Source organism: Gymnoscopelus braueri (assembly GCF_963280865.1).
Source record: "Gymnoscopelus braueri genome assembly, chromosome: 18".
Classification (NCBI taxonomy): domain Eukaryota; kingdom Metazoa; phylum Chordata; class Actinopteri; order Myctophiformes; family Myctophidae; genus Gymnoscopelus; species Gymnoscopelus braueri.
This window is the reverse complement of record NC_137618.1, coordinates 31,326,458-31,349,441: the sequence shown is the minus strand read 5'-3', so window position 1 is coordinate 31,349,441 and position 22,984 is coordinate 31,326,458. Positions and strand designations below refer to the sequence as shown.

Below are 22,984 nucleotides of genomic sequence, written 5' to 3'. Positions count from 1 at the left end.
TGAAAAGTTTAATTGTTCATGAAGTGCAAATATGGATATAAAATGTGCTCTGAGTCTAGAGCACCCACAAATTACTACTTCAGGTATACTTGAATGAATGAATGTATTTGGTGAAAAAAGGAAAGAGTACATCAGCACTTCAACATATAGCAGACAATATCCCAGAGGATAAAAACAAAATAAAGCCCTAAGGCTTATTTCCATTGTGGTCCTCTTGAGCACCTGGGTACAAGGTTTTCACCTTTAGATGGAATATCATTGTCACAGGGGCAGCCCATGTAATCTAAGCGCTCTCTCTCTCTCTCTCTCTCTCCCTCTCCACCCACTATCTATTGGAAAATACATCAACAACAAGGTTATGTAGTACCTTATCTACACCGGCACTGAGAATAGAGTTCCCCTTCTTGTTCCACTTCAGTGCAAATATGGGCCCTTTGTGCTGCCCCAAGGTACTCGCCAGGTTCCCTGATGGTTAGGAGACAGATACATTTAGTTTGGAAAATAAACTTTTGACGAATTACCACAGAGGTGGCATTATTCACAATAACAACATAAAATGGTGATGACTCATATAATGATACGCCACAGTAAAGGAAAACATACCATCTTTTGTCCATATTCTGGCAAATCCATCATACGAGCCCGTTGCTAAGAGAGTCCCATCGCTCTGTTGAATGGAAAGATAATACAACCGTTACTTAACCTCCCTCAATGATAGCACAATCTTTCTGCACATGGTACACATTCAATCAGTTTTTCTACCACGTCTATTGTATTCCGTCTTGGCAAATTGTGATCTTATAGAATTTGTGTTTTTGCGGTGTGGCCAAAAGCCTGCCATCTAGAAAAGGGTTTGTCTACTCTGTATGCATGTCTGTAAGTACAGTATGTCTGTCCCCTCAAAAGTAGACTAATAACAGCTACATCCATGAAGGTAGTATTTGCAGTATTTGAAAATCTATGCATGTAAACATTTATATTTTTCCAGCTAACCAGCATTGTTCTAGCCTGGTAAACCCTCCCTCCGGAAATCTCATTTCCATTTGATTTCAGGAGTGAGTCTGGCCTGATCCGCCTTTCTGCAATATTGGCTGTGCTGGAGTTGGGCGGGAGTAATACCGTTGACTGACAACCCCTTCAGCCAATGATAATTTTTCCCCTTCAGCCAATCAGCAGTTCACCAGTCTTAATGTGACGCGACGGGACTTTTGAGACAGCCATACCCAAAATGGGTTGCCTTTTTCGGATACAATGGTGTCACTGCCCGCCCCTACCGGTTCTCTAAATTTTTATTTTTAAATAGGCTTTGTCATGATTAATTGACCACATATATGAAGTTAAACAACTAAATTCTATCCAAACGATATCTTATAAGTAAATTCCGTGCCTCAAAATAGAAGTTAGAGAGCTTTTTGAAGTAAAAAAATAGCGGAGAATTGGCCGCACAAGAAAAAGATGGCTGCCGTTCGTGTTTTGGGCTCACTCGAACTCGCCACCTGATTGGCCAACGTAAGCTGTCAATCACAGAACAATGAGCGACGACGCTGATAGGCTCGGCCGTTTGGCATACACAGCCAATATTGCAGAAAGGCGGATCAGGCCAGACTCACTCCTGAAATCAAATGGAAATGAGATTTCCGGAGGGAGGGTTTACCAGGCTAGCATTGTTCTTGTGAAGCACATTTGTACTTACAGCTCAAGTATTTATAAATATCACTATTTCCATTTGGCCAAAGGAGATCTCAACCAGTACCACACTAGCAGCAATCCGACATATCCACAAGCAGCCAGCCTTGACAGTGTGGCTTCACCACTGAACATCATATTGTGATTTATATGGCTTCGTTCACAAACTCTAGTAACTTACTCTTGATAATTCAAGATTGGACCATTATTATTACTGTTATACTCCATGTCTTGTACTGTATGTAAAATTCTTCTCAGAACCAGTGTCAAGCAGACATCAAGCAGGAATTAACAAAAGCTAATGTCAAATGTTCAGAGAAGGACAGGAGGGATAACTGGGAACCTACATTCCAGTCCAGTGAGGTGACATCTTTGTTGCTGGGGACATCCTGGCCGCCTTCTCGGATACAGTGGCGCAGCACCAGCTGGGTGGAGCTGGAGTTGCTATTCTCATTTAGGTTCCAGATCCTCGCTGTGGAGTCCCCTGAGCTGAACACAGGACCAACACACCCAGAGATAGAGTCATTGCCTCACTGGACTATGAGTCAGTGTGTCCGGACTTGTAAAGGCTGTGAGTGTTAACCACTTAAACACTATATACTACATTAACTAGAGCCCACCAAAGGGCTCTATACTAGGCCCCCCTCTTTTCCCTCTACGCCAAATATCTTTGCCGAAAATAGCCTATCTACAGGCTCACAATGCATCGTGTTGAGGCGCGTTGTGAGCTTGTAGATCTGCTATTGTTGCTGAATGATCGCTCCAGTATGTATCCCTTGCATTATTAGCAGTGTAAATAATTCAAAGAATTGCACAGAACAATCACTCATTTCACATCCCATACATTTCAATGTCTTTGCCATGAAATGCTTGAACTCCGTGAGTCGAATGACAACTCTGAATAAAGAAGACCTCGCTGACAAGACTTACCCCGAGGCTAGCAGGTCGCTGACAGGGTTCCATGCGCAGATGAACACCTCAGACTCGTGGCCTCGGAGCACTGTGGCCTTACTGGCAGGTATCTCCACGTCCACATCCAAATCCATGGACTCACTGTGGTTATCTGTCCACACATGCACATGAAAAGGCGCACACACACACACACACACAAAAGACATGCGAGAGATAGAGCAAGAGGGGGGGAAGAGAGAGAGATGCACACACACAACCAAACACACACAGACACACAGGTCAGAACAGAAAGGGAAATACAAAATTCTAATTGTCATTTGTTAACGCCTGATTTATTGTTTGACATACAACAGTGTCATGCAACAAAAATAGCCCATCTACTGTACAAGCTTGTAGATCTGCTCTACTGTACAAGCTTGTAGATCTGCTCGTATATATATATATAAAAAGATATATAATGCGTATAATGAAATGCCCAAAATAGGGACCTCAGGGTTAATTTGGTATATTGTGCTTTTCCCAATTCCCACCTTGTGTAGTGAATGTTTATCCACAAGAAATGGGCGGCGAGGAACAAGATTTCGCTTGATTTTTTCAAATCACAGTAACACTGGGAATCCACCCAAAACAAACGTAGCTCACAAGCTTTTATCGTGTGTGCAGGTTTGCGCACGACTGTTCTCGCCAAACCTGGCCACAAGCGGGACGTCTGGTCAATGCATTTCAATGACAATGCGCGCAGTCAGATTATTTCACTTTCTTTTAATTCTAATATATTAACCCACTTGGGTACACTCCAAGGCAATCACAGCATAATCCAAGGCTAGTCACTGTGGGGACTGGAGAAGAACTAACTATCCTGGGTGGGTGGATGCGTTTTGTCTGCGGTGCTATGTGAAGTGGATGCCTCCCTGCACGCTCAGTCACTGAAGCAGAACTCTTACGGAGCGGATCCTGTTGCCACCAACACTTTCAAACTGAATCTGATCTGCTGACACAGACATCCGCTCCTTTTCCCCTCCTCGTCTAAGGGTTCACCTGATCCACACCTCTACAGTTTCAGCCATTCAACTTAAGAAGAAGCTAAACCGTTACTAATGCCTTCACATACAGTACCGTGAAAACTACACTGTTTTCACGTATTACAACCAACTCAACACCCTAGGGTTGTCGACTGTGATACTTTTTCGATACCATGTTTTTTAAATTATACGATTATTTTAATCAATATCTATAGTACCAAAGCTATTAAAAAACACTTATCTACAATTAGATTGTCAACTCAAGGCTACACAGATGAAACAACTCTTAATTTGCTACCAGTCTGGCCACTATACATTTTTTTTATTATAAACAGTAGTGATCAACATAATTAGACATTTTAATCGTATAGAAATGCATGCAATTTACGAATTATATCATAAAATCTAAAGAAAAGAAAGCAAGTATCCTATTTTGTGTGACTTTTCCCCCTTCTTTTTTACAAATATCAAAATACATATTGAGTATGGTTGTTTTTATACTAGTTGTATTGAAGTTAAACATTCTGGTATCGTGATAACTCTACACCCAATGTAGAGCTAAGCAGCCACATGCAGGTAATGGGTAGGCAAGGTATCTGGACAAAATGTCTTACTTTTTTTAAGCCAAACTAATCTGGAAATTAAATTTCCAGATAGCTTTCCTGGTGGAATAACTGTGAATGTGATTTCACCTGTATTAGAGGTCTGAGCACAAGGTCAAGTACATGAACCGTAGTGTCTAGGGGCGAACATTCGGCAAAAAACTAAACAAAACAATGCAATGTGTTGTGAGCTGGTAGATCGGCTATTTTCACAAAAGAGATTTGGTGTGGAGGGAAAAATGGAGGGGACGAAATAGACCCCTGTAGTTCCCCGGTTTAAGAAGTTATTAAACTTACTCATGCTGTAAGTGCCATTCTCCTCCCCATTGACAGTGGCTTCTCCATTCTTTGGTGGGTTGGACTGGATGCCGGAGACAGATGACATGGCACATGCAGCCTGTTGCTGGGCCAACTTATCGCGGAAGGCCTGCTGCCGTGTCTGCACCACGTCAGGCATCACCGCGTCGATGAGGGACAGTGACTCGATTGGCCGGCCATCAAACACTGTGCCATCCTGTTGAGCAGCCACCGCAATCAATACAGGATCATGAACTCCGGGATCAAACTCCATTGATCTGGAGTCCATCCAAGCGAAGCCTCCCATGTGATTATTATATCCAACCATTTGCAAATACTTTACACCTATTGATTACAATAGGTGTTAATACATTGTTTATTGGTTGGCAAGAGAGAGAGTGTGTGTGTGTGTGTGTGTGTGTGTGTGTGTGAGAGAGTGTGAGTGTGTGTGTGTGTGTGTGTGTGTGTGTGTGTGTGTGTGTGTGTGCCTTGGCAAAGCCAAGAGGGTCTCAAGGGTCAGCTCAAAATCTCTAGCCTGGAATCAAAGACAATATTTGTGCATTTGAACTGAAGCCAACCTCTTTAAACATGGAAGATGTTTTGAAATGAGAAATCAATAAGCCTTTCTTTAGCCTGGATTGGTTATTGTTAAACAGGGACTATTGATTCCTGTTGTGGTACAGGTGAGATGGGTGCTGTGAGTGTTTTAATAGCAGTTGCCTTCGTGTATCCAGGGGCTGCAGGCAACTACAGGGGCTGCATCAAGTACATTCTAGTAGCCAGAGGCACTACTCTCACCTCGTTGATGCTGATCTCTGCCTCCACATACTGGAGCCCTTTCTGCAGGATGGAGATGAGGGCAGCAGGGGGCACTAGTGTTCCATTGATGTTGGACTGGCTGATGTGGCTCTCGATGCCAAAGGTGAATGCTGAGTGAGAGAAACCTGAAAATGAAATGCCATTTGCATTCATTAACCGAAGATTGGGCCGAACTGAGTGTAAACAAAACACAACACAAACATTCCAACAGGAGCCTCGTCACTCTGATTCACATAATTGTTCATGTTGACTGCAAGCAAAGACGGGAACAGGGGAGAACATTTGAGCTTTCAATAAAACATGTCGATGTTGGTATCTCAGAGCTTGCTTGCTTTCTGTCAGCTGGTTTCAAAGGCAGTCACAACAAAGAGTAGTGAAATACAGCAGCTACGGTCTCAATAATTCATCTGCGCCCTGACAAATAGGTTAGTGTGAATGGCACGTTGTTACATATGAGGAAGGAAAGCAATATTCTGCGGGTAGCCGGGTACACTAGACATCCACAATGGCCTGTTTATTTCCACATGCCCATAGTAGAATGCCTACTGTACATAAAAGCCAACTATGTACAATAAATGACAAAAGCATTTTTGTAGAGTTGACTTGTTTTTATGGCCTTTATTCCAGTATGGGGGCTGGATCAGAAACAGCTCAGAATGGACATCTATGCCCACTGTCCTGAGAGGGATCCAATGCAATGAATGCAACTGTGGCATAATGGGAAGGACATCTGAATCCCACTGTGGCTGGAGAAGACTAGAAATACTTGAAAAAAAGTATATATATACTATATAGATATAGATAATAGATTAGAAGTGAGATGCAAAATCACTATAGCAAGGGTGTACCAAGGTCTTGACTAATGAACTAATGCCAATACATTTTGTATTGCCCATCCCAATTATTATTATCATCTGAATAGACCCAACATGTAGGAACATGTATGTGTAGGACCTCTGCTATGTCACAAGATGGGGCACTTTCCTAACATTCCATGTAGTCAAGACTCTCAAAAAAACAGTTCCGCCCGGGAACTGCCCCTTACGTCCTGCGTCACACACAATGTTGTGTGCCTGATGCGCAGTCTTGTCGGCTCATCAAGCCAAACTAAGCTAAGCTACCGTCGACGAAGTTTTTGAACCAAATTATACATTTCAATATATCAATATGCACTTTCGAAACAGATTATAACCAGTGTTGTAGTGCTAATTTTGGAAGTGGGGGAGCGCACCTCTGTCCCACATGCACGCGCGCGCAGCGCGCGTGCATGTGGGACCCTGCGGATTTGGGGACTTTATATTGTTTTTTTTGTTACTTTATTTCGGGGTTAGGGTTAGATTAGGGTTATGTTATTTAATTCATTTTTTTTTGCGGTTAATTTCGTGGATTTGGGTAAAATCCAAAAAAAAAATCTTAAAAAAAAATCTTAAAAAAAAAAAAAATATGTGAGGGAGCGCCGTCCCCCCGCGTCCCCCCTCCACTACACCCCTGATTATAACCGATTCCAACCCTGTTGTTTTGCAACCAGAATGGCACGTGAGACCATCGGCGTGGGCACTCACTCTCCTAGTGCCTCACGAGCCTCAAGTCCTCACTGTCTGCGTGCCTGCCTTGTTGTCCAGAGATGTAAAAACTCACGCATTTGATATAAAAAAAACATTCCTTACTTCAATAATTCAAATGTTATGCTAAATAACATTAGCACGCTAGCTACATAATGTAAACACTGGCCACCCAGCAGGAGCACGCCTGCCTTGTTGTTCAGAAGCACGCACTGCTGCGTCTTGCTAAACCACCCCCACACCTGGATGCATAGCCAACGTAGTGTAACCAAAAGTGGTGCATATTTAAGGCTTATTTAAGGCTTTAAAAAAACAGATGCCACTACCAACCTGATTCTTGGAGATATCTGTACACCAAAAAGTTGACTTCATCACTGGTTATACTCATCTTAGCCCACCTAAATGGAGGAGGTGGTCTGTAGGAAGGCTGGGCTCACTCTGAAGAAAAAAAAACACAAAATGGGGAGTTAAATATCAGTTTAATATTGCGATCACCTTATTCTTTTCCATCACACACACAATGTTGAAATAATTACATGCTATAAGCCTACACCAAGCCATAATACTTAACTTGATGTTACTTTGTGTGACAAATTAGGCTATAGCTTCTACTGTATGTGTTGATTCATGGTCACCAACGCAATTGACACACACAGGATGGTACAGTCTCCATTAGTATATCCTATTTTACAATTGGCTAATGGGAGGGTGGGCTGGCCAACCAGCGGCGGGCGGACCTCTGACGTCATTCCGTCTCAGCCATAAACAAACCACAGCCACGTGACTATGAGAACATAAACAAACCATGGCCACGTCACTATGACAACATAACCATAAACAAACCATGAGTCAGCTCCACATATGGGCACAAAAGGGGGCATGCCCACATTGCCCATATATGGGCATATACTGATGACATCATGGATCTCCATATATGGGCATAAAACGGACACAGATACAGACATCTCCATACATGGGCACAAAAGAGACAGACAGACGGGTACAACGGGTACTCTGACAAAGCCCCGCCCCAACTCAGATTATATTGGTCGGATCGGCAGTGTAAGAACTCCACGCGGCCCAAACCTCTAGTAATATATAAACTCCTCAAAAAACTGTTCTGAAACTTTATTTCGGTTGATTATTTCTCCCCTTCAATAGCACCAATTGGTATTGTATTTTGAACAACACAGCTAACCGTGTGGGTAGCGCCCCCGCCCAAAATAAATTCTAAATCTCCTGCAATATTCTTCTGTTGGTATTCACTCTTGTTTTGAGCTTCAAGTGCTGGCAGGTCACAGGCGTGTGACTGGCACCTGAGCAACTTTGGATGACAATGCTCACCCCCACATAGTCAGGATCATCACAGAGTACCTCCAGAATTTGGGAGTGGAGAGGATGGAATGGCCTGCTGTGACCCAATTGAACACTTGTGTGTTTGGCGTGCTTTGGCGTGCTGTATGTGCTAGAGTGACCAACAGAACCACGTTGGCTGACTTGCCACGAATCCTGGTTGAGGAAAGGGATGCCATCACACAGCAAAATGTGGCCGCTAGGTTGGTGACCAGCATGAGGTGAAAAGCTGTTGTGGCTGCGTATGGATCTTCCACACGCTACTAAGGTCCCCGACAGTGTGAATGAAAAGAAATTTAATGAATAGTGTACAAATGGGCAATATATGTTGTTTTTTCCTTATTACTGTGGGAGAGCGCAATCATCCAATCCACCAAGCAACTCAAAAAGAGAGTGAATACCAACAGAATATTGCAGGAGATTTTGGCAAATTGTGTGGGGGTGCTACGGCAATACCCACACGGTTTAGCTGTGTTGCTTATTCTACGAATGCACGATCCTTACAAGTTGTACCTCGTTGTAAAGGTGACTAATCAGGCATTCCCAACGACATAAAAGGCAATACCAATTGGTATTATTGAAGGTGAGAAATAGTCGACCGAAATAACGTTTCAGAACTTTTTATGAAGAGTTTACATTGCTCCCTCTTGTCCTGCCAATCGTTGCATCGATTCTGTCCTCTGACGATGTCAATGACTTGGTCACTTACATGTAACCAGTAAATCCATACGTTGTGCTGCAGCCAAGTATTTCCAATCTCTTTCCTGTGACCCAACAAACCGCACGTATATCCATTTGGCTTCTACAGAGAAGTGGATGGCGCCTCCCATTAGTGTCCTCGTCAACCATTTAGAACTGACAGAGGCTTGATAGAACAGTGCAGGTATTAAATGCCTGTCCACTGTAACATACAGCAGTGTGCATGAGGCTAATGACTGCACTCACATAGCAGCCATCCACTTTCCCCATCAGGGTTGTTTTCAAGAAATAATGTTTAATAGCCCTTATGTTAACGTTTCAAGTGAAACGGTGTCAACTGGAGGGAGTTGACCCCCCCCCCCCGCCCCCCCAAAAAAGGTAATTTACTTTTTATTAATACCATAATCAAGTCTTTGTCCTCAGGCTGATGAACACTTTGAAATACCGAATATGACTTATGAATACACATTACCATTATAAATCAGCATGATTCTGCATTTCTTATGTGCATACTGCATAATGTCGTGTGCGCATGCATGCATGCGCACATATACATATACACACATATATATATATATATATATATATATATATATATATACATATACACATATATATATATATATATATATATATATATATATATATATATATATATATATATATATATATATATATATATATATATATATACACATATATACATATACACATATATACATAAATAGCATAAATAGGCACATAGCTCAGCCACTGCCTGCCTTACCTATGGATATTAATGGATGGACATTTTGTCCAGACTAGACAGAGAAAGGAGAGGGGGTAGAAATGAAGAATGCATGCTTGTCTAACCTCCATTCCAAACACTTTCCGGGCCCACTCAAGTTCCCCTTTGGTAGCATAGCAACAAGCAGGATCCAGTGCAAAATAGACAGAGAACAGTGTTGTCCCAATTACCAGTGGGCACACTGCCAGAGGGGTTGAACATGTTACTCAACATGAATTATTCACTTCTTCACCTTGGGATATTCTTTCAGATGGACTCTAGCCTTACTGTACACCAGGCATGCTATGGGCTTGAAATGCAGTGTGGAGTGTGAAATATTATCGTATAGGCTACATTTTCAAACAGAAACAGACAGGTGCTTTTTTAGGTCAAGGTAGGCGGTAGGGTAGATATCACAAACGAAAACATGCCTATAATTCAATCTCCAAGAAATACCACAAGAGTGATCAGAAGATCATTGGACAGCAGCACAGATCAGGGAGCATGCAATCGAAAACAAATAAAGTAAACAACAACAACAACACAGACACACACACACACTCAAAACCAAGGGCTATTTATTCCCAGAAGCCAAAGCACTCATGGCTAGCCCAGCGTTGGCTAGTTGAGTGTGTCCCTCCGGAGCCGGCTGCTACCCTGCTCCTCTTTGGCTAATTAGATAACATGAGGGGCCTGGAAGGGCTATCTGCATCAAAGCCAGGAGCCGCTGCTCCAACGGCCGCCAATACAGACCAAACAACTGGAAACATAATTAACAGGCAGCCTGGAGGGGTTTAAAGCTCAGCGGAGAAAAGGCAGCAGCACTAATCCATGTATCAGATGGGCTCCATGATGCCACCATCCATTACACCACTCCCTGGGCACCCAGGGTTTCCCGTGACAAAACGCCGCCTCTTCAAGGGGAATCAGACAGAAACGCTTACATTGGCACTGGCTTTGAGGCTTAGCCACCGTGAGGTGATAAGTGGAGGTAGAGAGTTTGAAGACACGATCCATTTCAAATGAGAATGACGCCACACGGGCAAATAGAAAACAAGGGATACCAGCATGTGCTGCAGCACTCATTCAACAACAAACAATCCACTACCAAAATAAGAGGATATCACAATATGAGAGAAAAATCACCTGTAAAAAATAAGTGTTGAAATTGTGATATCCATTCATGATTTGATTAGATTTGTATCTATATTTGAAGAGGCAAACCTTCTTAATATAGTCTAAAACCATAGTCTACTCTACATTATGAATTTGGACATGATTTAGAGTAGACATTATAACAAGACAGACTTCCATCTGGCACAAAGCAGTGCTAGTGGGCGCAGCGCAACTGTCATTGCTACAATGAATTCTATCCGACACAGTTGTCATTTTTACACCCAGTTGTCTAATTACAAATGATCTTGCGCCTATTTAGCTGGTTGGTATTAAAATGAAGTATGATCTTGAGCAAACAGGACACACTGCTATCTCACTCCCAGAGAGAAGTGCTTGCCCTTAGACTTATGAGCCGGTGCAGTGACAGCGCAGATATTTTCTTACCATAATAGACAGCGCAACGCTCAACACATTAACAGGTCATTAACAGGCAAATTTGGAACTCCTGACACAGAGCACACAGCTTTCCATCATGTTTTAAGTGGTTTAATAACAAATATGAGAGTGAGTATATCTTTATTAAGTTGATGTGTGAAGATAACACAGATGTCTCTTGGACATGAGAAGGCTACAGGAGGAAGATGTGAATTTTGACCAGCAGCACTGCACCTGGTCCACCCATTTCAACCATCAACATTCAAAATCCATCCGAGTTCAACACAAGACTCATGCTCAACATGGTAGATGACAATTCTGAGGGACTGAGGCATTGAGGTTCAAACAGAATTAATCATCTAGGCCAGATTATCAATATATTGCAATGGTGCCCGTTTTCTTCTTCTTGGTGTAACTAGAGATTCATTGAAAAATATATTTTGCACATGCTGGGATTATCAGCTACAATGCCAACTTTCACAAGTTGGCATTTCATGGTTTTATACAGACAAGATGCCAGTGCAGCAAGCAAAGCAGTGATATGCACACTGACAGTTGACATTTCCAAGTGGGAAAAAATAAAACATTAAATCCTCTTTGTCCCAACTACATCCCGGGGAAGATTTCTGTTAGCCTCAAGCCTTTTTGCCTAGTCTTGCATGCTGTAGACACCTCTCGTGTGAGCATTACGTACTATATCTGTAACAGTCATCTAATGTGGGAGCACAGACACCATAGGGATTAGGAATCTTCTCCATAAAAGTGGTCAATATGTGAATGACTAGCCACTGCCTTTGCTGGATGTTTTTGTATCCAGCAATGTTATGGATTCCATGTGGGAAACAGGCTTCTGATAATCTGATGATCTTGTGCGCAAAACTGACATTTTACCCATTTTACACTGCCGGTGGTACTAGGTCATGAGGTCATTCAAATGGAAAGGCTTCATCCTTCAGGGAGCATGAATGTACTAAAAAAAAATCATGGCAATCTGCCCATTAGACTTTGAGGTATTGTGCGTGAAGTGGAAATGCTGGCTCAAGGGTGGGGTCACCAAATTCAGTGAATTTCATCCTCCAGGGAGCATGAAGGTGCACTGCAAATTCCACTGTGATCCAGCCAGTAGTTTTTTAGATGGACCCGACATCACCATCCTAATTCCTTGGTATAAATTAATCCATGGATTAAGGGCAAATTAACCAGTAGTTGAGATGGACAGCGAGCCCGACATCACCATCCTTATTCCTTGGTATAACTTAATCCATGGATTTAAAGCTAATTAAAAAAACATTTTTAAAGTATAAATTATGTACGTGAAACTATTTAGTTACTTAGTTAGAGTCAACACATCCTCATGCACAAAACACACTGCCACTTAAATAATCTACATTTAGAGTCCGATCATGAATTGAATGTGTGATTCCTTGAATAGCTAGACTCAAGTCAGTCTATAAATGCTGTGCTCAACTAGAGACTAATGACTAATGATAATCTCACAGCTTTCATTGCTAAAACTGGGTGGAAACTGTGTTGTGTAACGTCTAGGGCAGCCCATATTGGGGAAATGACAGGATTGGTTTGCAAAGCGGATGCATCGGTAGGTGGAGATCTCTGACTAAGCAAAGACAAGGAATTAGCCTACTCTTCACAGCCAATCATCATCACAAATGTAACTGAAACTTCAGTTGCACATGAAGCGGTTCAATGTAGTAGAAACTATGCAGGACACCCTGCTGAGGCAATGATGAGCTTCCCTGCCGTGGACCACAGGCTCATTAGGGTCATCTTTAGCGTGTTTACTACACACTAACGGCAATTACTTAACAGTGTAAACTACACCACTTCACAGCCCTTCACCAAGCCTGGCACCTGAGTGCAACATTGCCTGTTCATGGTGGCCTTGTATTGCCCAGGGACCTTGTGGAGCTGAGAGTACTATCTGAACTCTGTGCATTCGTTCACACAAGATAACATTCTATCAAGGTCTTCTGAGACTAAACTTGGCATGCCACCAGACTTACCCATCATTATGTATCCCATTTGTGGTACAAAAACTGATATCTACCTAATGAGATTCACAGGAGGACACCACAAGATATGCAGTGCTAATCAGAGTATGCTGAGACATCGACTATGGTAAGACAAAACATTTGCTTACATGAACTGTATTTTTTTTCAGTTGTCAGTGTCAGTACAGGCACATGTGAAAACAAACATAACTAGAAAAAGTGCTCCTCGGAGCACAGGTCTCCGCCAGGTCAGGTAGGTTATTGTGGTCTCCTGGTTGCGCTACAATAGGCCAATGTGAAACGGGTGCCATTTCTTCTTAGGCCTTGCACGGCAATCGGACACTGCATTCATGTTTTGAGGCATTTTGTTAAAAAACTATATTTTGCTAAATTAGACCTCCTGGTGGCGCTATAACAGGCCAATGTTAAAAGGGTAGCATTTGTTCCTCAACGTAGTGCGAATGTGCGTGCAATGTTTCACCACAATCGGACGCTGCGTTCATGATTTGCAACATTTTGTTCAAAAAGGGCCACTCCTGCAAACTGTCAATGTCAATCTTAGTCAATGAGGATGGAATATGAAAAATCTAACAAATCCGTCTTGATCACATGATTATAGAGAGCATGTGTGCCGATTTGCGTGAAATTTGGATAAAATCTGAAGAAGTAATATCCAAACATGTGTTTTACATAAGTTGGCCTACTGGTGGCACTACAAAAGGCAGAATGCAGGGCAAAGGTTTTTCCCTGGCCTCTAGGGAGTGTGCATACAAAGTTGTACACAGATCGGTGCAGTAATAGGTAAAAACACGAATCGGACTGTAATAGCGCCACCATGAGGCTGATAAAAAAAATTGCATTTCTTCCTCTGCCTAGTGAGAAAGTGCATGCAAAATGTCACGGAAATTGCATGCTGTGTTCATAATTTGAGGCATTTTGTTCAAAACGGAGCACTCCTGCAAACTTTGGAAGCCATTTTTAGCCAATCAGGATGGAATATGAAATATCTGAAAAACCAGTTTTGTTTAATGACTATAGAGATACAGTGTACCGATTCGCGTGACGTTTGGACAAAATCTGTAGGAGTACTGTGAAAAAAATTGTTTTGCAAAAAGTGGCCTCCTGGTGGCGCTATAACAGGCGCATGTGAAACATTTGGGGCAGAGGTTCTGAATTGGCATCCAGGGAGTGTGTGTAGACAGTTTCGCTGCGATCAAGCCAACGGAGCCAGAGATTAGCTGGTCACGGACGGACAGACAGACGGACGGACGGACGGACGGACGGACGGACGGACGGACGGACGGACGGGGTGCAAAACATACTCTCTCGCCATGCCTTACAGCCTGGCGGAGACAATAAAAGATGAACCAAAATTACACCCTTGCAACAATAAGCAACCCATCCAAATGCTACCCAGGAGCATAGCAAAATAATGATAATAGCAGGCTCATATACTGGGGGGATCTTAGGATACAAACAGAAATGGTTCAGAGTCCAGCAAAACCTTCTTGTATTTAAGCTCATTAATCGTGGATAATCTACCCTCATAAGAGCATTAACCAATTTAATATTTAATATCCTAATTAAAATAACTTTAGACATACCACCGCAAACCTTTGAACAAGCTTGCAGAAAAAGCAGGAAGGTCTCCTAAGCTTATTGTGTTCAGTTACAAATGTATGTAATAAGAGTAAATCTCCACACCGATTGCTTTTTGCTGGCTAATCTGTCCTAATAATAGAACAGGAATTTTCTTTTTAGTGCGGACATCTCAAGGACACAGCATTTGCTCTCCTAAATTTGAAATACCATACACAAATAAAATTATATAAGATAATAGGAAAATTGCAAAAGAAAGCGCAATCATTTTCTAAGATGGTTTCAAACCAATTTAGTAAATAATGTCAAAATTCCACCCTCCTGGCCAAAATCTTACTATGTACTGTATGTAGTTAGTCAGTGGTTCTCAAACTGGGGTCAGGGGACCCCCAGAGGTCCTTGAGGGGGTTCCAGGGGGTCCCCAGCAAAATTATTCAATAATGCACCATGCAACAATTTTAACCCTTTATACATCAGCAATTTGAAAATAGCCGGTCTACAAGCCAGGTAGGTCTGCTATTTTCAAAACATCTTGAAAAAAAAAGTGGAATATTTTTAAAACATTTTAACAACATGCATCTTTTATGGGGGTCACTGGTACAAAATATTTTCAATTAGGGGTCTGTGGCCAAATACAAATTAATTTGGGGGTCCTTGACATGAACGTTTGAGAACCACTGCTTGACTTGGGCATCTTGCCTCGTAGAAGGAAAGATACAGTTTTTAACCCAAACATTCAACCACAAAAACAGTGGAACCGCCGTCTCCTGTATGTAGGTTTCGAAAGAATGGTGTAGAAAAACAGGACACTAGAAAAAAAGAGTTGAGAAAGGAGAAGGCAGAGCCACAGTCTATATACTCGCATGCCGGGGACCCCATTTTCTCCTGAACAGTCACCTTCTGACAGATGTGCAAACAAGACCTGGAAACAGCAGCCATTTTCTCTTGAACTGCTCTGCTGAGTAAAACCCGCCTTTGAAGCCTTTGGTTGGGCTGCAGTCTTTTTCTTTTTTTCCTCTCTCTCTCTCTTTTTTTTTTTTTTTGGGGGGGGGGGGGGTGCTGGGATTGTGAGATGTTCAATAATGATCCCACACACAGGTAGTCACAACAACTGTTTGCGCATTATTCTTTGCCTTTCTCAATGAGTCACTTAGCGACAGACAATGTAGGTCGAGGGAAACGGTGGGGGATGGTAGACCAGTCTCAAGGGAAACACTTCTCCCACGCCTGGCCCGGGGCAACAACACCTCAGCATTAGGCGTAGTCTACTAGCCCTTTCGACATTTAAACAGTCAAAAGGGTCATCAAGGTTACAAATTCCACACCATGATGTAGAATAAAAGGTGGGTGGCGTATTTTGGCACTACTACAACCACTGATACCACAGTCCTGCCCAGATCCTTTGATCCTGACAGGGATTACAATGAGCCAAATCCGTGATGTACTGGCTGTGCATAAATCACACTTTGAAGTCATTGCATCATCTATAGTAGGCTTATGTGAATAATGGGTGTTAATTTCTTTTTTTCGAGACCTAATCTAAAAAAAACTTTAATATAAATATGTTTTTTCTCAAGGAATAATCATAGATATTCACATGCTCCACCATGCCTGTGGTTTATTCTTCTCCCAAGGGAACGGATGGGGGATGGTGAGAGATACTAGGGATCATGGAAATGATTTATCATGGCAACTTTTCATGAGGGGTATCAGGACCTATGATTCACCTACATGCTGAAGCCATTAGCATCTAATAAAATAGCAACTCCCATAATCATATCAACATCACTTAAGAGTTCTTTATAACGGCCAAGGGACATCCACAGGCAACGCGTCCTGGCACTTCAAGTCCAGATGCAGACAAACCCCAGAAGGGAAGTTCAATTCTATGCTGTATTATTGTGACTTATAAGTGTGCCCCGCTCTCACCCCAATTTATCTACAGTAAGAGGCAAGTTTAAAAGCTGAACTTTATGTATATAGAAAAAGCAAAATACTCCTGTGTCACGATCACCCCATTTCCCTTGTTTAGAATATGCTCCTCCTCCACCTCAGAACTGTAATTTGTTTCTGCAATTGAAAACTATTAAAACATAAGGAGTGGTTGTGTGAGTATTTTCAGAAAATGTTGCAGAAATATTCATAATTCCTCCAGTCCGCCACTCTGACAGAACTCAATTTGAGAATAAAGTACTCTTTATCATTCTGATTGATTTGTCCTCTGGTGTATACTTTTCGTTCTTTTTTCTTTTTTTTTACAGTTCCTGTAAAAAAAAAGAAATAAATCCGCCTGTTTGCCGGTGGATGCAGTCTTTTCCATAATCCAAAGACAAGTGACTCTGAAAATGACTATCCCCAGTTAAGGACATGTACTGGTTACTTCACATCTCCCCAGTTAAGAACATGTACTGGTTACTCCAGAAATTTCCCAATTTGTGATGTACTCAATAGTATAGAAAATACTATCTAAGTGTTAATGCAATGCTTTTTATTACATTATTTCATTCAGAACCTAACATGGAATTCTATTAGAATTTATACCAGGGCAACTGCAGTACAACCTCAAGACTCTCGAGAGCAAGAGAGAGAGACAGGGGGTCATGTATGTAACAATTTTTACCTAGGTACTGTATGTGTAGAAGCAGTCATATTTCTCAATCTGAGAACAGTAATGTTTAATGTAACATAATTACTAAACCCAGCCCTTCCACGTTGCGTAATGCACTTTATGGTGAAACAAGGCAGGGAAGCTCCCCTCAATAAGACAGTAGCTTGTTAAGACAGTAGATTCACCCTAGTCTACAACATTAGCAAATAACAAACCCTATAATTGTTCATATGGCCGTACATTCATGTGACCAAATATAGCTTATATATCAATCGAATAAAGATCCGGCCATCTACACTTATTAGTATTAGGCTACCTCGTTTTGACACACCAAGGCCACTGAACGAACAAATGAAACAATCTTCCTTTAAATAAATAAACCAGGCCATGACAAAAAGACAAAGTCACAGGCTTTAACATTCTATACCATTAAATAGTACATTATGATATGAGGAGTAATAGAAGGAATTTATGTGTCACACTGAGTATTCTTAATATGTTGTCAGTGTTTACTCGATAACAACATATTAAAGAATACTTGTGTTATTTTGACTGGTGACAGTGACGTAAACATGTTCGACTAACTTCTTGACAAGCTTGAGCCAGGAAGATACAGGCAGAGGCACTCAAGCGAAACGTGAATCTGAAGCATTTGAGGGCTCATTTTCCTTAATTATAATTGCACTATAATTTCCCATTGGTCACAGCAAAACGGTAGCCTATCTCTTATCTATGTTAGCGGGGAAGAACTGTCCTTGAGTATATGTATTTGTCAACAAGAGCTTTAGCCAGACATTTGTTTTCAGTAAGCTGCCTGGCTTATTGAGGACTGCACAAATAAGCTGTAAACACTGTGATACACCAGCGACGTGGGCAATAAAAGTGTTGCTATGGTGACCAGAAGATTCCCGCTTCTCTGTCAACAGCTGCCCATGCCATCCATTCTAAGCCATCCCTTTACTCGTTTCTTTTTTTTGTTGCAAGGCACATACACAGTAACATGACACTAGTACTACACACAAAAGATTGCTGTTCGATGCGCATGTGTGTGTGTGTGTGTGTGTGTGTGTGTGTGTGTGTGTGTGTGTGTGTGTGTGTGTGTGTGTGTGTGTGTGTGTGTGTGTGTGTGTGTGTGTGTGTGTGTGTGTGTGTGTGTGTGTGTGTGAGAAATAGTGCTCAAGCAGCTGACTGAATGCAGGGAGTGTGTGTACCTCAGTCAGGACTATGGCAGTGCTCTAGTGCTCTAGTCTAGGCCATCACATTCAAGGATAAAGTTTTGACCCGTAGCAGTTTTAAACTGACTATTTCAACATTTCAAGCTGCACCCAAGCCTAATTTATACTTCATCATCGACACTCAACGAAGATAACTGATTTTCGTGAAGCAGCGTGCTCGTGCAGAAAGTATAATAATTAGCTTGAACCACTTAAGCCCTACTTTAAATTTTGTATCTGAAATTGCGAGAATAGCCGACCTACAAGCTCACAATGCTTAGATCTGCTATTTTTGAAAAATTACTTGTATGTATGTATGTATGTATATATATATATACATACATATACGCATACACACACACACACATTTGCTAAAGTATTTTGTTTGAATGCATTCTCTCTAAACAGAAATCTATTCTCTTTGTACCATGTAGCAAATGGTTAACCATCTCTTCCTTAAATGATTTACAACTATATATGCAATTGTTCTACACCTCCTCTATTAGTAGAGTATTTGATTTAGGTAGCTCACATATAACTATGTACTAAAAGTGAATTTCGTTACGTATATGAGCAAATATCAACCACCAGTAGAGCAAAACTGTTATTACAATGGCAATTTTAAACTACAAAGAATAGGAGAGAGCAAACTATGCTGTTGCAAACATGAAACATTCGCTTGGCATGGTAATTCTACAGATGGTTGTTTCGGAGCAGTGTGCTCAAAGCCACTATTCAGGGTTTTCCTCAAGAAACAAGATAACCTAACTGCCCACGTCCAAGGTTGCAGACAGATGACCTACATGAATATACTGAGAACAGAAAAGAAAAATCTTTACTACAGCATGTTCAAATATTAACCCCCATCTCAATGGAAGTTGTATTTTTTAGGTGGTGAATGATCATTACTATGCTAATCTTAACACTTAGATTATATTGCTTTAATACTATTTTAATATTGACACTTAAATGTGTTATTTCAGTACTTGCCTATTAACTGGTCAAAATGTCTGTGCTGTTATTACTTCAACAATCTTATACGGGTAGCAATTTGATTGATCCAAAATGTGTCTCAGTTTATGAATCTATAAACCCTCCATGTGTATTATCAGCTACCAAGAAAGCAGAGGAAACGTGGAAAATGGTTAGTTAATCATCTGTAATTTCATTTGTAGCGTACAGTATGTGTTTTGCTTTTTAAATACTGTTCTACAATAAATATATGAGATCATAAGAGCCATGATAGTATACAGTAATGTTGATGATACCACCCTCAGTTAGAAATGTATTCCATAAAAAGGACAACAACTACTAATTATTGTCATAAAGTGCATACATTCTTTGTCTCTTCCTCTCCTTTACTATCAACTCCCATGTTATATAATTCACAGAAAAGATAGAATAGATAATCATACGTAGCTTGTGTTTAATCGGACGTGTGAGAGATGGGCTGATAACACTGCCTTTAAAACACCCTCATCTTTCAAGATAATTGTCAACCCAGCCATAATGGATTTTTACCAGTGACAAATACATTGCTTAAATTTGAAAGCCCAGTCTAAAAATCTAATCTCTGATTGCTAATACAGTAAATACACCATTGGTTAACTGCTCATGATGTCATACAAATGTGCAGGCCTGCAGGGTCAACAAAATATAGATTTAACTTAACTCCCTTTCATGCAAGGGGAGTAAAAACAACAGTTGCATTTAGTGGAAGCCTGACAAATAACCTGATTAGGTGCTAGACACAAAGAGGAGTTGACCATTTAAATGTAGTACGCCTACATTCTTGTGGACTCTTACTTCAACACACACAATCTACTGGCGTACAACAAAGTAGAAAACAGGCTTAGTGACAATCAAGGTACAGCATAGAACGGGGAGAGCCACCCCAACTTCAAAATGAGTTCAGATAAATAACTATAGCCTTGATCTAGTATACATACAGTAGGGTGTTATTTCAGAGTAACTGCTGGTTTGCCAACTGGCTGGTAGCCCATGTGGCATGTGCACCGCAAGTGTCTTGCGGAGGGGGAGAATCCCCCCCCCCCCCCCCCCCATGTTCTATGATAAATAAATACGGCTGCGCTGCAGACGTGTTTGGACAGTCAGATACTGAGCTTTACAGCAATTCTGACAGACATTCTCTGGGACTCTCTTGCCTTCACTTTTGAATACAGAATCAATCTCTGTTGAGAATACATAAGACGAGAGTTACTAAGAGACACAGCATACTGTACATTTGCTGTTGTCTGCTCTGGGCCTCTGACAAGACAGGTCTACAATAGCCGACTTGAACGAGTTATCAAAAATACATTCTGAGCAAAATGAAAGGAGTGACAACAGGCCACGTGAGGGATGAATCATCAATCCACACGTATTGTCTGTCAGCTCATTTAAAACCTGAGTGCAGTCTCTGCTTAAACCAAAAGGCAAGAATTTATTTCATTTCAGTTATCTTTTGAAGAGGAGGTAGACATACATTAACCAATACCACTGAGGCAACATTGACAACTGTTTATGTCCTTTTGAGAATAGGAATTCAGAAATAATCTCCATCTTTTGGGGGGAAACAAAATGTGTTCCATAAAAAACCTTATCCCCTTAGCACAACATTTTCACTATGGACGATTGAAAGTCTGGGCAATATCACAGAAGCTTATAATTACTTGCTCTGATACCATACAGTAGGACCATCCTACAGGGCTCACAATGAGAAGTACAAATTACTTGTAACATCATGACACACTAATAGCATTTAGAGCTCCAGAAATGAGCAGGGCAAATCAGGGACACAATAAAACTCCATTGTTCTTTTAATAGATGTCAGTAAAACTGTTTTTCTAACCATAATAAAAGGTTTCACAACAAATCACCAAGTATAGTAACAGCGACCTGTAGGTAGTTTTATATCCTATTAAAGAGTGTTATCAAGTGTTGACAATAAAGTAACATAAATAGGCATCATCAAGCTTTACAACCAGAAGTGCACTGTTCCAATAAATCCAAGGTAGAAAGGTAAAAAAAGATGATGACAGCAACAGCCTAAAATATTACCTCAACATCTCCTCCTGAGTGAGTGAGTAGCCATCACCCAAATAAAGTTATCCACCATTGCTTCAATAGCATACTAGGTAGGTACAGTGCATTCACTGGGGTTCTGTGTTCAATGGACCTTGGGCGAGCAAGACTTTAAAATTACCATGGTACCATACAAGTTTTGATTCCTTAACTGAATATAGCTTACATAGGGGTGGATTGGGGTAAAACTTGGGTGTAGTGTCATGTTGCCTGGTATGTAACTATTTAGTGTAGTACACTGTGCTGTCAGTTGGATAGAGTGCCTGTTGTGTGTTCTTTTAACATGCACACATCACTCTTTCCCCACTGTAAATCTCAAACTGGGTGCCTGCTGTTTCCCATGTCTCAGTTCTCTACACAGAATAGTCAGTAGAAACATGGGGGGGGGGGGGGGGTGTAGGTTGTCTAAATGATTGCAATCAATAAAGTATGCTATCCTGTGTACAGGTGAGGTGCCCTTAGCTATACTGAGCAGAGGTTGCCTTGGTGTGTTTTGTGCCAATTATAGTTGAATACGTAAACAGACAATGGCTTTATACAGTTGACTCATATAGGCCTACTGTAGCTTAGAACAGTCACTTGGAAACTGGTGGCAATAGTACAGTTGAATGTGCTCCCCTCCCCCACTCGTGCGCTTCCTAAGTCTGCATGGCACAATAAATAGCTATCATTCATACATTAATCTAAAAGATAATACTAAAACTGCTTACGGTGTTGCAGTCCAACTATAATGGGTTACTTATGCTGTATAAAACAAGGTGTAATTATCAGCTAAATTATACACTAAATGGGACAATTCCTCCATCCAGCAAAAGTTATGGTATTAATTGCTTAAGGAGCTCAACAACCCAAATTTAACACGAAGATAGACTATTTCAGCAAGAACTGTCAAATGGTCACACACACAGGTTTATAACGATTCCTGTGCAGTGCCCAGGAATCGTTATAGACCTGTGTGATCCAAACATTTGGGCAGTAATTTCAACAACACGTGTGGAGAGAGTGACTATACTGAGTTGAGTAAAGATAGAACGAGATTCTATACTGTGTGTGTGAGCCGGGGTTATATCACAATCAACGCCATGTATTCGCCCCCAGACGAACTTGATTACAACGGAGGCTAAAGGCATAACATTCCAACTATAGTTTGATTGCTTACCTTTGTATGAGAGTGAGCTCGTGGTCGCCGCCACCCTCTTCC

General features: G+C 41.3%; 1 protein-coding gene across 1 annotated transcript in view; it reads right to left on the bottom strand.

Annotated features, from left to right (window-relative positions):
- Positions 1 to 22,984, bottom strand: part of tbl1x (transducin beta like 1 X-linked) — a 29,436-nt gene that overhangs the window by 6,000 nt on the left and 452 nt on the right. Inside the window, exons 2-9 of the mRNA XM_080457122.1 lie at positions 22,943 to 22,977; positions 7,231 to 7,338; positions 5,318 to 5,463; positions 4,520 to 4,736; positions 2,617 to 2,749; positions 2,034 to 2,175; positions 604 to 667; positions 368 to 465 (exon numbers count right to left, since the gene is read on the bottom strand). Coding sequence (XP_080313248.1) covers positions 368 to 465; positions 604 to 667; positions 2,034 to 2,175; positions 2,617 to 2,749; positions 4,520 to 4,736; positions 5,318 to 5,463; positions 7,231 to 7,288 — 858 coding nt within the window. The 5' untranslated portion in view covers positions 7,289 to 7,338; positions 22,943 to 22,977. The remainder of the gene's footprint in view (positions 1 to 367; positions 466 to 603; positions 668 to 2,033; positions 2,176 to 2,616; positions 2,750 to 4,519; positions 4,737 to 5,317; positions 5,464 to 7,230; positions 7,339 to 22,942; positions 22,978 to 22,984) is intronic.